The sequence below is a fragment of the Colossoma macropomum genome, unplaced genomic scaffold, assembly GCF_904425465.1.
Source record: "Colossoma macropomum unplaced genomic scaffold, Colossoma_macropomum, whole genome shotgun sequence".
NCBI lineage: Eukaryota > Metazoa > Chordata > Actinopteri > Characiformes > Serrasalmidae > Colossoma > Colossoma macropomum.
Window position 1 is genome coordinate 24,438,202 of NW_023494784.1, and position 15,451 is coordinate 24,453,652.

General features: G+C 40.2%; 1 protein-coding gene across 6 annotated transcripts in view; it reads right to left on the bottom strand.

The window, feature by feature from the left end:
- Positions 1-15,451, bottom strand: part of myo1b (myosin IB) — a 75,555-nt gene that overhangs the window by 36,684 nt on the left and 23,420 nt on the right. For all 6 annotated transcript variants that reach the window (XM_036563240.1, XM_036563128.1, XM_036563199.1 and 3 more), the window contains exons 4-5: positions 4,461-4,555; positions 1,395-1,499 (exon numbers count right to left, since the gene is read on the bottom strand). In XM_036563240.1, coding sequence (XP_036419133.1) covers positions 1,395-1,499; positions 4,461-4,555 — 200 coding nt within the window. The remainder of the gene's footprint in view (positions 1-1,394; positions 1,500-4,460; positions 4,556-15,451) is intronic.

Here is a 15,451-nt window from a genome sequence, read left to right on the forward strand (position 1 = left end):
ATTTTTAATAATGTATGTCTTAAAAATGTCTTGATGCTTCTATTATATAATACACAGATTGATTTGGCTCAGATAAAGAAAAGTTCTCAAACAGAACTTTCAATGACCATCACATTAGCCCTCTAATAAACTACGCCCCCCAAAAATCGAAACCTTTAGCATTTATAAGAGACTTCATAAAATGGCCAGCTTTTTGAGCTTGTACATAGCATAAGACCTTGTCTCTCTCATCCCACTCAACTCTGACAGGATGTATGGACAAATGCCTTCTGATCAGTGACAGTGGTGTCCACCAGAGATCCTCAGATTAGATCAAGGTTTTCATTTTTATTTAGTTTGTTTTGGTTTTCAATTTAACTTTAGCTTCTGTTACCTGAATTTACAGTTTTAGTTTTGTTTTCTGAAACGAAAGAGTTTTAGTTTAGGTTTCAATTTAATTTTAATTCATGTCTTAGTTTTCAAGATCCTGGCAAATGAGGTAGACTCAAAGTAATTGGACTTTCATGCCATGAGGTCTGTATGACTATGCTCAACTACGCTGCAAGCTTTATTATATTTAATTTTTGTTTGTGTTGTTTTTGTCTTTTTGAAAACTGACTTTTTCCTCCTAACATTTAATGAGCACATTTTTCACTGGAAGTGTTTGTTTTATGATACTTTTTGTTAACTATAAGAACACCACACTGTCTTGAACGCTGTAATAAAACAATTACATCCTTATAAAGTTATGAACATACCATTATGTAAGCATGATAAAAAGCAGCAGCTGACTAGTTTAAAGTTGAAATTTATTAAAATGGTCTGTGAATTCTGTCTCTATAAGATCCTTGCACTGTCCTTGGGAAGGCTTACTCTACTTCACCAGTTGTTATCAGAGTCTATATGTCAAAGGCCTGTTCTATCAGACGTTAGTTCCTGTGGCTGTGATAGCTGATCGTATTGGTGTTTGGATGTTGGAGGATTCTTCTAGAACTGTCAAGATAAGACAAAGAATTCTGAGTTTGCTCAGAAAGAGAATTCAGTACATTGCACAATATTCTTTCAACAGCGTCATCGCAGTGTTTACTTAATTGTAATTTGTAACCATACATTGAATAGCATTTTTTTTATGTCATATCTTAGATTTGTAAACAGCACTGCGTTTTTGTTTACATCTAATTTTCATCATTTTATTTACAGTAAAACATGGATTCTGTGATCAATTTAATCTATTAAACTTTATGGTTTGACTGATTTAAAAAAAGAATCTTCAGTTTTGAGCTCAGACATCAGATGGATCAAAAAAGTACAAATTAAAGTGTAACAACAGATAATAGCACATTTTGGTGCTATTAAGCCTCAGAATAAAGATGTTTCTGTCGCAAAAACTCAGAGAGACAGAGGTTAACACCTACCCTCTAGCACAGGATTGGACTGCAGCAGCTGCTCCTTCACTTTGTTCACCTCCTGGCCCTTCCCACACACTGCAGCCACATATGACATCACCAGCTTGCTGGCCTCTGGAATGCAGTACAGGAGAGAGGTCAGAGGTCACACCCGACCAGACGAGGCAGGGCCGCATCCCAAAATCCCCTTTACATCAGCCCTGTCTGCCTGGTTTTCCCACCCCACCCTGGTCCACAAGCACAGTGCAAGTCCCTTCCCTCACAAAGGCAGTTTAGAGCCCGTTCAACATCACTTTGAACTGTCAGTATTTGAAATGACAATTAAGAAACACAGAAAAGAGGAGAGCCAGTGGTCAGAACCAGCTTTCAAAACAACACACTTATGAGACTAATCCAGAATGCACTCTAAATGACTTTTTCCATGTTTGGATTGGGCGGTGCTCAAGCTTACGAGGGACTTTGGTAAATCACTGCCTGTACAAGACCTGATTTGAAAAGCTGGACATGAAGTGGGACAAAAACCCCCTACTAGGTTTAGTGATTGACTGTTAATGACGATCGTGCCAACCTGATTTGGACAGCTTAGACTGTGGCATTTCGATCAACCTTTTACATGGAAAAATAGATAAGATTGAGTTGAAATGGCAGAAAGTGCAGTGAGAAATGAGTGAAATGGCTAAGAGGAAAAACTGGGGCAGCAAGACTTCAGACTTGATGTATTGAAGAAGCGACATTTAAAGTAAACAAAGCAAGTTCAGTATAGCCTACTGTGTGCACCAAACCAGTGACTAATTCCTTTATTTTCAGAGCTGACTGAGTTACTACTCACATTGAAAGAAGCCCGGAAAACGGTTTAGAGAAAAAGAAAATAGTCTCAAATTAAACCTAACCCTTAACTAAAAAGTGTCAATGGAGAATGACTATAGAAAAGAAAAGAAAAGGAAAAGAAAAGAAAGTGCTAAATCATTCTTAAAGTTGGGAAAGCAGAAACTGCCACCTGTGTAGTGTCCAGTAACACCTTTTGTCCTTGTATCATAATTCTTCATTCAATTCAGCTTCAAAGAGTAAAAAGAATAGAGGCAAACAACACAATTGTGTTAAAATGAGATCATTTAACACGCAGGTCAGTTCAGGTCAGTATACTTTTCAGCCAAACATGAAAAATATGCTTTAACCTAAAGGTAAATTAGTTTTATCATCTGTTTTACGTCCCACAGTTCTGACGATGGAGAAGGCTAAAATAAATAAGAACTGTTTAATTAATCGTGGGCTGGGTGTAGATTATTAGAGAGAAGCACTTCTAAATTAACTCTGTGACCTAGACAAATACTCAAACATTTTCATCAGCCCGTTTCTCTGTAAACCACACAAATGATGAGAGGATTACCAAAATCCCAATTTATCTCATTGCCTTGACTGCTGGACTTCCTGGATTTGACTTCTAAACCAAAGAGTAGTTGGCATACAGAGATGCCAGTGTTCAAAGCAACAGAAAACTAATGATGAGTGGAAAAGGGTTGTAAAATGCCGTGGTTAAGCTTTGTTAGAAGTAAAAGAATGAAAAAAGACCACTGTAAAAATAGACTCTAGCTCACTTTGATATTTGTGCTTTCTAAGGCAGAGAAAAAGCTTTAATTATAAATATTAATTATAGAATTATAAAAGCACTGGATAAACAAACGCAGCAACCAAAATTATGTTCAGATACACCTGAAAATAAAAAAAAAATATATAGTTTGTTGTTTAACTAAGAGTTTGCAGCAGACCTCCAGGCAACGCTGACTCTATGTTTAATTTGGAATCTAAAGTACTGTATCTATAGCAGGGAACCCATCACTTGCCATCAGTTCCTGCTAGACAGAGGAACAGAGCAGTGTGAACGGGTGCCAGCAGGGCAGGGCAGACAGCTGAGCCAGTGCTGGAGTGACAGGCGGGGACTGAAAGCTGTTCCCCTGTTCACACTGAGGGTACGCCTTAAGCCAACTCAACCTCATCCATGCTTTTTAAAGCTGTGCTACAGACCTGGCATGCTTCTACATCACATGCCGCCTGAGATCATTTCACTGTGGTGGAATGAGCACGCTACCTCTTAAGAAAGTCAAGAAGAATCCACATTTCAGCAGGACATCATTATTAGTTTGTACCAATGCAATTTAATGTGGAAAGTTTCTGACTAGTAAGGGATTGTGCATTGTAAACACAAACAAATATATAACCCCTGGCTCTTAGGAGGGAATGAGATGGCCTCCATGTGTAAATGATAGATGCAGGCCAAATGGGAGCAATGCTCGCGTTGATGCTTGACTCATAAATCATTCTGTTTGATGTTAGCCTACACCTGGCATACATTTGTAAATCTTTATCTGCCTCCAAGACTTCAGATGAGACATGCAAGAAGAACAAAGAATATATATTTACAATTCTTCTTTACCAAAGAAGGCCAGCATCCTCTTTAAATCCCAGCATCCTCTTTAAAAAGAAATCAGTGCAATCAATGGATTCCTTAACACGACTCCAGTGCATTTGCTAAGATTAATTATTACAACTTGCAAAGCAACCACAGACTAAATGTTTGAATAACTCAGTCTATTCAAAAGGGGTATGACGTCTGACAAATGGAGAACATGACAGTGCTTTCACTTTGCTTTTGACTGATTGATTTGCCAACAAGAACAGTAGAGATGAATTGTGAGAGAAGACAAGTACATCTGAATGAAGAAGAGATACCGTAACTAACACACTTCAATTAACTTTCTCCAAACAAAGTCCTTTTTACCCTAAGTAAAACTGCTTTTTTGGATTTCAGTAGACAATTTTTAGTTTCTGGAACATTAATATGTCTGTGCAAGTGGTTTGTTTCAGGTGGAAACCACACCTGAACTCGCCCAAAGCAGTTCTGACCCACAGACAGCATGTGAAAGATAGCCTTGAGGTTTGTTTACTCTGTATACGATTTCTGTAGTACATATAATTATTCATTTTTGACCGCAGGATCAGAAATACAAAAGTGTGGTTACTGCTGCTGGGGGTGAAAACAAAGCACGGTAAACCTTGCAGAATTCTCAGCACTCTTACCAGTCTTTCCTGCCCCACTTTCTCCTGTAATGAGGATGCACTGGTCTTTATCTTGATCCCGGAGTGACCGGTAGGCCTCATCTGCCAGAGCATAACTGGAGAAGACAAAACAGAAGGAGCTTAGACTTGACATGAATATGAGAAGCATTACTTGATATAATTTCAGAGTTTACACAAACAGAGAATGTCCACTCGACAGTATGTGCATTAATTGGTGACTTCCAGTTCAGCTCTTTACTACCAGCATCATGTTTCACAACCTCACTGCAGCTGCCAATGGGAAAAAGACCTTTCTGCATCCTCCCTACTGAAAGGTGAGGGGAGAGGAAATGCATGGTTTGGAGTGTGTGCAGTGTGTGCAGGCCACATGTCAGCTAATTAACAGCATGCTGCAATTCTGGACAAAACTAGGTCGCATCTGCGTAACAGTCGACAAAGGCTTGAACAATGTGTTGAATCATGAGGCTGCATTTTGCTTTGCAGTGTGTTTTCTTGTGGTTAATGGGAATAACAAGATCTCACACAACCATCTAACACCCATCCATGACAAAATACCTTAATTCAGATAATCTGAGATGTAAAACATTATTACTGCACTGTTAATGTGGTATTAATGACAGGAAATGAAAACAGTGGAAAGCAGTTATATAGAGCAGTGCGAAATCAAGAAAGGCAAAAGTTCATCTCTGTTCACTTCAAATTCAACACCTTTACAGTACTGTGCAAAAGTCAGAGACCCTTCATTTAGTTCATTTCCAGTCAAAATGGAAACTCTTGCTTCACATCAGAAAATAAACCCAGGTGCCATCGATGCTTCCCCTGTGAGAAAACAACTCTATGGATCTGAAAGGATGTGTAGCTGTCAAGAAGTGGCTACTGAGAAAAGAAAATAAAAATTAATTAATTAATTAATTAATTAAATATTCCTGCAGATTTCTTTGAAAAATGTAATTTTAGGGCACAATTCCTTTTCTAAGATTTATTCCTTTAAAATTTATTTGCTAAGTTTATCATATTGGGGAAAAAAAACTAAACATACGCTATAAAATGTGCCATAACATTTTTCGCAGACCACATATGTTTTGTTTTTTATTCCCCAATATACGAAATTCAGCTAATAAACTGTAAACGTGCATTAAATTTGCAGAAGTGTGTTCTCTGTAGAGGACGTGTGCTTATTTTTTTTTACTGAGACAACCAGCAAAACATGTAATTTGACCCAAACTTTTGCATACGACATATATTTTTCTGCTTTTTCTGACACTGAAAAATGAATCACTAACTTTATGGCAGTTTTGATTGGAAATTAAACAAATAAACAAAAAAGGTGGTCGCTGACTTTTGCATGGTAAAGTATGCATGTGTTCCAGTACTACACTACAAAGACTAGAATGCAGTACCATTTGTATATTTAATGTGATATGACTATGTTTCCTGGCTGTATGACCACTCTCAAAAGGTCAGAGGGACCTGGCAGAGGAGGCAGGATAGTTTTCTTTTAATACGGTACATAATAAATAAGCTTCACTTTACATAAATTCCAGTACACATCCACAATAGGAAAGTGGGTCATTTGGCCCTGGACGCGGGGGGCTCTACAACAATGAAATGATTGTAATTGATTTGCTTGCGTGTGACTGTACACAGAAAACACCAGCAGGGAGTGTGGGCCTAGAGAGGGAGGAGAGACAGAGCACGTGAGCTGTGATGGTGTAGGCCCTAAGGATCGCATGTGCAGTAAAACAGTTCTAATATTGTGACTATCCCATTTCATTTCACTTCCATCAGGCCACAAGACTTTAAGACATTAGCCATTCAGACAGCTCGCTCTGTTTCTCAGTTTTCCCTCTGTCTGTACTTTTCTACAATCATTACCCAGGAATGTTCCAGAACCACCACTAATAATAGCTCTGATTGTGAGGGAAATGTTGCATGTAGTTTCCCCTCCTGTAAGACATTTAGAACACCCCCAATCTTCATAAATGCTCGAGTCTAGAGATCTGCAGGGAATTTCATGGTGCCTGTATGCATGTCAAGAGGAAATAAGTTGGCAAGTAAAAGTTAAGAGCAAACTACAATGCAATTCTAATGATGAAGTATGAAGTTTGAAAGTCCTTTATAACTGAATGCTGCTGCAATGTTTACTGACTTTGTTCCTTTTAATTGGCCTTGTCACCTGCATTAGATCCTCTCTTTGCAGGTAAGAGCATGTATCACAACATGTGATTCTAGAGTAAGTGGCATGAACAGAAAAAGATGTCCAAAAACTGACACATACTGGAGACTGAAGACAATCAAGGATACAGTTTATACGGTTATTAAAGAGGTATTACGGCTCACCATTTACACAGACTGGCATTTTGTTACATTTTAAGCATCATTTTAAAAAAGAATTCAGATTAGAATATTTCATTTGACAAGTAGTCATTTGCATAAATTGTTTGAAGAGAATTTTGTTTTGTCTTGTTCAGTTTTTCGGTTAAGCTTTAAATGAATCCCTTAAGCATTTAACTTAAAGATTTAAGAGGTTTTATACAAGTGGCCACAGATCCTTAACTTTCCTTCAAGGTACTTGGATCAGGCTGGCATTATTTTAGATCAGGGTGATTTACCTGTCACAATTATTACAGAATCACCTGATTGCAATTATTTGAGCTGATCACAATTATTTAATCTGATCATAATGATGTTCCAAACCTCACAGCAATGCTAATGATTTTTTCAGCATTTTCATCCACTGACCTGAAGCAAATGCATGTTAAAAAAAGAAAAAACATTTATTGAGACATGTCACGGGTCTTACGAAAACAAGAAAAAAAAAAAGTTATAACTTCTGACATTGGTGCTACAACATATGTGACCTCAAGCTGTGTCTGTCATGGGTTGGGAGCTACCAAGTCAAGCCAATTTGGCCACTGTAAGTTTGTACTTTAAAAGACATAACACTGTTAAAGTGCAATTCTCTACATTGCAATTGTCTGTTAAAATTTCATGATCATGACAGGCCTACTAGACGACTTAATACCTAGTTACAACAGACAAAAATTACAGCTGTAAGAAGTAATGATTCCCCAAAAAAAAGAAACAAGTAAAAAACGTCAACCATTAATTACTCATAATGTGTCTCTAATGCAAGTCTTGTTGAGACGAAACTGGAAGCTGAACGAGAGTTGACCCGAGCTAAGTAGACTGACTGTCTGCAAATGAACATCCACTCTGCTCTGCACACTGTACAGAGATCATACAGAACTCAAAAAACTGGCAGGGCTCGCAGAGATCTGGGCTGGGTGGAGGCCTGGGATATGTGGAAAGAGAGGTAGAGCAGGAGAGAGAAATAACGGGCATGGGACATTACATCACTAGAGAAATGTGCAGCGGTGTAGAGAACAGATGTCTGCGCTTTGTGAGGCAGTGTAGCCGCTCGACGTGAGCCAAACAATGGAGAGCCATAACACAATTACTCCAACCCTGAACAGGGCAAAGGGGAGGGGAGAGGGGAGGGGTAGGCAGAACCCATGCGTGGAAATTTGCCGCATTAGCAGAACCGGTCTAAAACAACGCATCAGGTTCTCCCAGCATGCCTTTTTTCAGAACTCTTTATCTAGAGGTAGTAGGGAAGCTCTCCATGAATATGAAAGCATTAGATCTTAATATGAAAAGAGTCTACCAGCAGCTGCATGAGGTACTGGGGGCTTTCAGTGGAGACCCCAGTGACTGGTCATCAAACTCACTCACACACCACTACAACACTCTTCAGGCAACAAAATGAAAGAGTGTGTGGCATCTCTCACGGTCCTTCCTTAAACTAACAGCTTTGGTCTGCACTCAAAGCCCAGAAGATTATTTTTCAATCTGTTCTCAACTTATGACTGTGGAGAGCAAGAGAGAGAGAGAGAGAAAGAGAGAGAGAGAAAAAGAAAAAAAAAGAGAGAGAGAGAAAAAGAAAAAAAAGAGAGAGCGTGAGAGAGAGAGAGCGCGAGAGAGAGAAAACAGAGAAAGCAAGACAAAAAGAGAGCACACAAAAAGAGAGAAAGACAGAGAGAGAAAGAGAGAGAGAGAGAGAGATAGAGAAAGACAGCAAAAGAGAGAGAGATAGAGAAAAACAGAGTGAGAGAAAACAGAGAAGGCAAGACAAAAAGAGAGCATACAAAAAAGAGAGAAAAAGAGAGAGAAAGAGAGCGAGCAAGCGAGAGAGCGAGCAAGCGAGAGAGCGAGAGAGAGAGCGAGAGAGAGAGAGAGAGAGAGAGAGAGAGAGAGAGAGAGAGAGAGAGAGAGAGAGAGAGAGAGAGCGCTCTGTCCCTGAACTTTAACTTTCACTGAAAACTGGAGCGAGACGTGGAATAAAAAGTTTCTACTTCAGCCTCACATGAATCATGACAGGCGAGAGGATCCAAGCTGAACGTGTTGATGCCATTTATACACTTTAACTGTGCGGCACTGTGATAAAAAGAAAATCACACGTGGCCATCATGAACATCAAAGCGGACAGCAGGCGAGGCCATGGCCTGAGGCTTCCACATCTGACCAGAAGCTGAAGAAGGGTGGTTGTGGAGAATGGGGGGGATGCCTGGTACGCCCTCCCCCTAGCACACAGCCGGCAGAAGAGTGAGCTGTAATTTCAGCATCCCTGTGGCAGTCGTGTGGCCCAAAGCCACAGCAAGAGGCAACGGCAAAAAATAGCCACTGGTAGTCCTGAGAAATGGGAAGAACAGGCACACAGAAAGAGCAGGATCACCCAAGATAAACTTTCAAATGGAGGGAAAAGACATAAAACAGCCCATAATACTTAGAGCTCTTGGGATTCAGAGATGACTTTTTTTGGCATGGCTGAAATTTGACCAGATTCATTTGTGTTTTTATGGTTATTCTTCATTAGAAATGCAATTTAGTGATAAGCTACAATAAAATGAGCCTGTAATTTTGCCATAATCACTTTGCATAAAGTCAAGGTTCTATACCAGTTACCTAGAACCATATGAATAAGCCAAGAACCATTTAGGAACCATTATTTAAGTGTAACCACAAACATTATTACATTGTAAATTAAAAGATGTACTTTTAAATTAAACATTAATCAAACTTTTTAATTAAATCAAATAAAAAATAAAAAATAATTACATTAAATTAAATGTTGTACTAGGAAGAAATACAGGTCTTTACAATGTTCCATTGTTTGGTGAGAAAATAATGGCACAACACGTGGATAGAGTGAAACAGTGAGTGTGGGCCGGCTCTGCCCAGTCTACTGCATGCTACGGGATATCCGTATCTTGTGCTGAATGAGCTACGGGGGAAATGGAGGCTTTCCTGCTGAGATGAGGTGGCACTGGGATCAGAATCCCAGGTGTAATAGACAATGGGCTCTGGGTGCCTCATGAGAGCAAAAGGTCCAAACACACAGGTGCGTCCAGCCAGGAGGTCCCAAAAAAAAAAAAATTGTTGCTTCCAACAGAAGTATAGCATCTGTTCAGCTGTCTCACATAAAGGGTGTCCGACAGGCGTATGAAGGCACTGGGAACTTCTGATCCAGCCTCATGAAGCAAATGGCCATATAATGCAATATTTTCCCATAAGAACATGGAAATCAACAGGAAGCTTTAAAAACAAGGAAGCACTTTCCTCCCAGCTCTGCAGATGCTGCAGTCAGACTTACTGGCTACATTAAACAGAAAATTACACAGACGACTCAAACAAAATATACCATTTTCAGTATTATAGTATGCCTATTCTCTGCCTTCATTACAGCTTCCACTCTTTTCGGGAAATTTGCACCCTGTTTTACAAAGAAATCTGCAGGAATGTGTTTCCACACCTCCAAAGTTCAGTCTTAGAACTCAGCTGCATTTTCCAAATAACGAAGTGAACACATTCAGTGATGTTGAGGTCTGCGCTCTGGGGTTGTCAGCCCATTTTTCTAAGAAATCCAGCAGCTTCTTTGTTCGATTTGCAGACTTTCTTCATCTGCCACACATCCTTTCTGATCCAGTGTTGAGTTGTCTTCTCACAGTGGAAGGATAGAAAGAAACACCTGTGGATTTTTTCAGATATAAAGCAAGAATGGAGCTTGATTTTCTCCTCTCTCTTAAAGATGAAAGCTTCAGCTATTGTGTATCTGATGTTGACAGATCTAGTGGTCCACCAGGTCTTGTATGGTTGCTATGCGCCCCATTTTCTCTATTTAACTTCTGTTTCACCACTTATTTTCCTTTGACCCTTCCCTTCCTTATACAATATCTTATATCTAATGTCCTCAAAAATATCGCCTGAAAAATGGATAACTTATACTTATGGTTTTGACCTGAAATTAAATAAATGAAGGGCGGTCTCTGTCTTTTGCACAATGAAGTCTGGTGTTTGTTTTGCTGTATGGAAGTCCAAATAGGAGTGTGAGACACATTCTTTGGGAAAACCCCTTCCTACCCTTCCCCCTGCAAAACACATACACACTTCCTTATACACCCCCACAGCCACCCACACACATGAGGAAGATTAGGAAGAGGAGAGTAGAAGGCTGTTTTTAGATTCTCCTCTCCGGACGGCTTTACAGTTTCCCTCGTCTGGTTTAGTCAGCTTTCCTGACTGAGGCAGGAGATCTGTGAGTGCGTGATATGTGTGTGTGTGAGCAGTGTTGGCCGGCTGACCCTGAGTCAGAGCTTCACACAAACTGTTCCAGGGCACCAATACTGAACCACACACAGTGAGCTTGAAAAGATGCTTGACCACACACCCTGTCCAAATTAAAGGTGCAGATGTGTGGAGCAGAGGTTTGGGATGTAATTAACAACGATTTTTGGCACAACAGTTTTTAGCTGGGCGACGCTGTAGCCGCTCCCTAAATCAATTGGGCAGGTCAGCCTACTTTGTCTGGTCTAAAGTGTACACCGGTCTCTAAATGTAGGAGATAGTAACTCTGAATAGATGGAAGTAGGTCATGCGGTTGTATCTGGCAGCACTTTGTTGTTTCCTCTGATGCCAAAGGGCCTCTTTACCAAAACCCCCTGATCTGTGTTACAAGATGTCATTAGGAAATTAGATTTAATGGTAATTTGTGGGAAGAAAAAAAGGTTTCGTTTCATTCAACAAGAACAGGGAGGGCACGCAAGAAAAGGGCCATCACTTTAGGCGGTGTAGGTAAAGATGGAGGAGGCAAAAGGAAGAGCTAAATGAACACTGTGCCTTTCAAATCTAACATTAGAGCCTCTTTTCCAACCATAGTGCACTGTTCAAATATACCCTCAGAGCGTCTCTGGGGCCCAGTACAAACCTTTATGTGTTCTAGTGCCCTGATGCCCCACAGTGAGGACATCCTCCTTCATTTATCCAGCTGTCTCCTGAGGGACACAGCTGAGCTCTCCAAAATTCAATTAGGTTTTAAAGCAGACCACATTGGCTCCGAGAACAAATAGTACAAAAGACACTCAAAGTAATGAAGCAAATCCAACATATACGCACACACACATGCAATAAACACACTAGCTATACATACAAAGAAAGCATAGAGAGACATGCTTCGCAATAGTACATCACTTGACATGTCTCAGAGGGAGGCGTGACCTATGTGTGACCCTTATTGAATCCAATGCTGACACGCATGCGACCAGTCTCCTCTAGACTACAGTTGGTGCCATTGTGGCTCAGGCTAACTAAGGGGATACAGGGAGGCCAGTCCACATGAGGCAAAGCTTGTTTATCTGACCCCTCAGCAGAAGTGAGGGGAGTGGGTCATCATGCTGAGAGTGGGGTCACAACTGCATTTGCACAACAAAAAATAAAACATAGCTAAAGGGGTGCAACTGGTGTGTCCTTAAACTGCAACAGAATCTCTTCACTGAGAAGAGTTTGGGTGTGGCTGGGCAGTAGCAAATAATAAAGCACTGACACATTTCTTGGAATCTGAACATTTACTGGACTGGCAAGAAGCACTGGTTTACTGGTTTCATTTTGGTATTGCACTTGGACAACCTCTGGACAAATAATTGTGGATTCACAATTATTGCACAACTCAGAAGAATTATGTTGTGTAACATGGCTGAAAGATGAATAATTTTTATATAAAATCACAATTTGAAAGAGTGCAATTTTCAAATTCACAATTACAGCCTATATTATCAACAATGTTGTCTTAAGTTTTAAGTGGGGAAGTTTAACCCAATAACAAAGAGTGTGTGAACTGCCTGTAACACAGATTGACCAGAATCAACCAACACCCACATGCTATGCAACACAACCACAAATAACTGGTACTCTGGCACAGTATGTCCAGCGTTCATGCCTCAAGCCGGAATAAATTGTATTTGCTGGTGTGCTTGTCCTGGACCTTTAATTCAGAGGTAGTCACAACTGAAAAAAAAAAAATTCACAATTACATTCTCCAAATTGTTCAGACCTACCTTGTAATGTAAACATACTGGGCTGGGTGTTCCAAAAATATCTCAGTGTTAAGATCATCTTAACTGGTGGAGAGAGAGTGTTCAGTGTGATGCTCACTCTTCCATTTCAGAATCAACTGTGTACTAAGATGTACTAATATTTTGGGGAACCTAGCCCTGGCAGTTAAAGTAAAATCTTGCTGGAAAAGCCAACAAAACAGCTTTGATGTCAGTGCTATCATAGAAGTGTTTACGAACTCTGTTAAGCCACTGCTGAAACCCTGGGAAACCAAGGGAAACCAAGGGAAGTCAATGGACAGGAATGTATTCAGTAAGAAAACAAAACACAGACTAAGGTCAAGTTCAAGACATATAATACTGTAGCTTAAAGAATGTGAGCTCTGCAATCATAAATCCAAGCATGGGTGTAAGAATCTAATCAGTATAACAACTTTCAGATTGCTATGTGTGTAAGTACTCACTTATGTTTCAGCCAGCACTTTTTCAACATAACATAAAAATGAAAAAAAAACCTGAAGTGTCATATGGGATCACTGCATCAACTGAGTCCAAAACACTGATGGCTGGGAAATTAAGTAATTAATCTTACAAGTACGACAAGCGTCAACATGCACAAGTGTACATGGAAAAACACAAGTGTGTATCTCAGCGTTTTGCAATACTGCAAGGTGTGGCGAATTTTCTCTTCACTCGTAATCAAGCTTTTTAAGAATATCTGTAGCAGGCAGTGCAAGTGATAACAGTTTTATGATGAACAATTTGTCAAAGTTGAACATGACACGTTTGAAACATTTATGGCGTTTATTATTAGGCGGACTATAATCTGCCCAAATGGTCTGATTCAGAATTCTGATTCAGTTTATTAGGTGCACTATGATCTGCCCAAAAAGCTGGCTTATTCTTCCAGTCAATATGATTTGAACTAGCGCACAAATAATTATATCCACATGGTAGTCAATGCAACTCAGGTATTACTGCCTTACAGAACACTGACAAAAGAGGTGTACACAAGTTATGAGCTCATCCAGAAAAACTGTCAGTGATGATGGAGGGAGTGTTGTTTAGCTTTAACACACTCTGTTCCAAGAACAAATATGACCAGCTAACATGAGTTTACTTTCCTAGAACTCTACAGTAACTGAGAGAAGGTACTTTCCAGCGAGTTTGGGAGCTTTCCCCCTGAGCTACTTCTCTGGGGACTCATAATGCATGTACAGACCAGGCCAGTCTTTCAGTAGCTGCCGGCCTTCCAACCTCTTCATGTCAAGCTGTAGACTGTGGTCAGTGGTTGCTATAGGGACCGTGGTGATTTGATTTGCATTTCATTTGCAGGAGCAATTGAGGGTGGGTGGCCATACTTTCATGTAGAGAGGTGCCTCCCCCTCTATCTAGCCAGCCAAGAGCGCTTCTGCCAACGCACAAGGTCCAGAGATCACCCCTCTCTTCTCTCTCGGCCTGCTCAAACTGCTCAGATAACTAACTGCAGAGATTGATGCACTCGCTCGAAAGTTTCCCTGGAAATCTGAAAAGCTATTTGCCAACGGTTGTTGTTATCAAACATTACCTGTAATTCAACACAGGGGTCACTTAATGTGTGGGACTGACTTATACTCAGATGGCTTACAAAATTATAGATCATGATTTAAAAGGACTGAACAGAATGTCAAGTAGAAATGTCAGAGAGACTTGAGGATTCAGCCTTTTACAGCAAGAAACTGAGCTATAAACCCTGATGGATCAACAGATTCTGGGAAAGCAAACACTATACTCATTATGTAAACAGATGGGCAATGGAAAAGAGCTGTAGTTCCTTATTGTCTCATCTGCCCATGGCCATCTCTCACAGGCAACATTCTGACTAGGTAAAATTGATTGTGTCGAGCACCATTTCTGGTGCTGATATCTTATCAGTCTTGGTCCAAGTTCTTTCATAATGATCATCAACAGCTTTGTCATTGCATTAAGGTTCCTTTAAATTATAATCTTTAAACTTTAACTCAGCAGGTGACAGTACAGTCCAAGATAATGGCTGTTTAATGATCTGAAGAAAAATTGTAGCATGGGGACAGGTGAGGTAATTGTACCAGCTTTACCACTGTGTGTGCCTGAAGGTCAAGAAAGTGCAAATAAGACTGAGCAAACATGGAGCAATAATAAATATAGCTTCTTCCAATGGAAAATAGCCCAATGCCTTGGCATTAGTCAAACAGTGCTTTCACTGTAAATTAACATTGAGGCTGAGTCAGGCTTGTCGAACAGGCTCACTGCTAGGCCTGGCCCTGAATAAAGTGCAGTTAGCTCTTTTTTTTGGCCTTGGACTGGTCTAGTGACCCAACCAGCAAAGAAGCAGACATCTGGCCCACACACCCTACATGAAATGTGCCCATTTAACATGTGTGTGTGAGATGTGGCAGTGGGGAACTAAGTCAAACACAAAGTGTTCACACAGACAATATATAAACACACATACACTCACACACCCCTCCCTTCTCAGAGTTCTCCAGGGTGGAACCATGACATATCACTGAGCCCATGATGAAAGACAAAGCCCCGATTCCACAGTGAACGCTGTGCACATGTACAGTAAATTATTTTTACTAA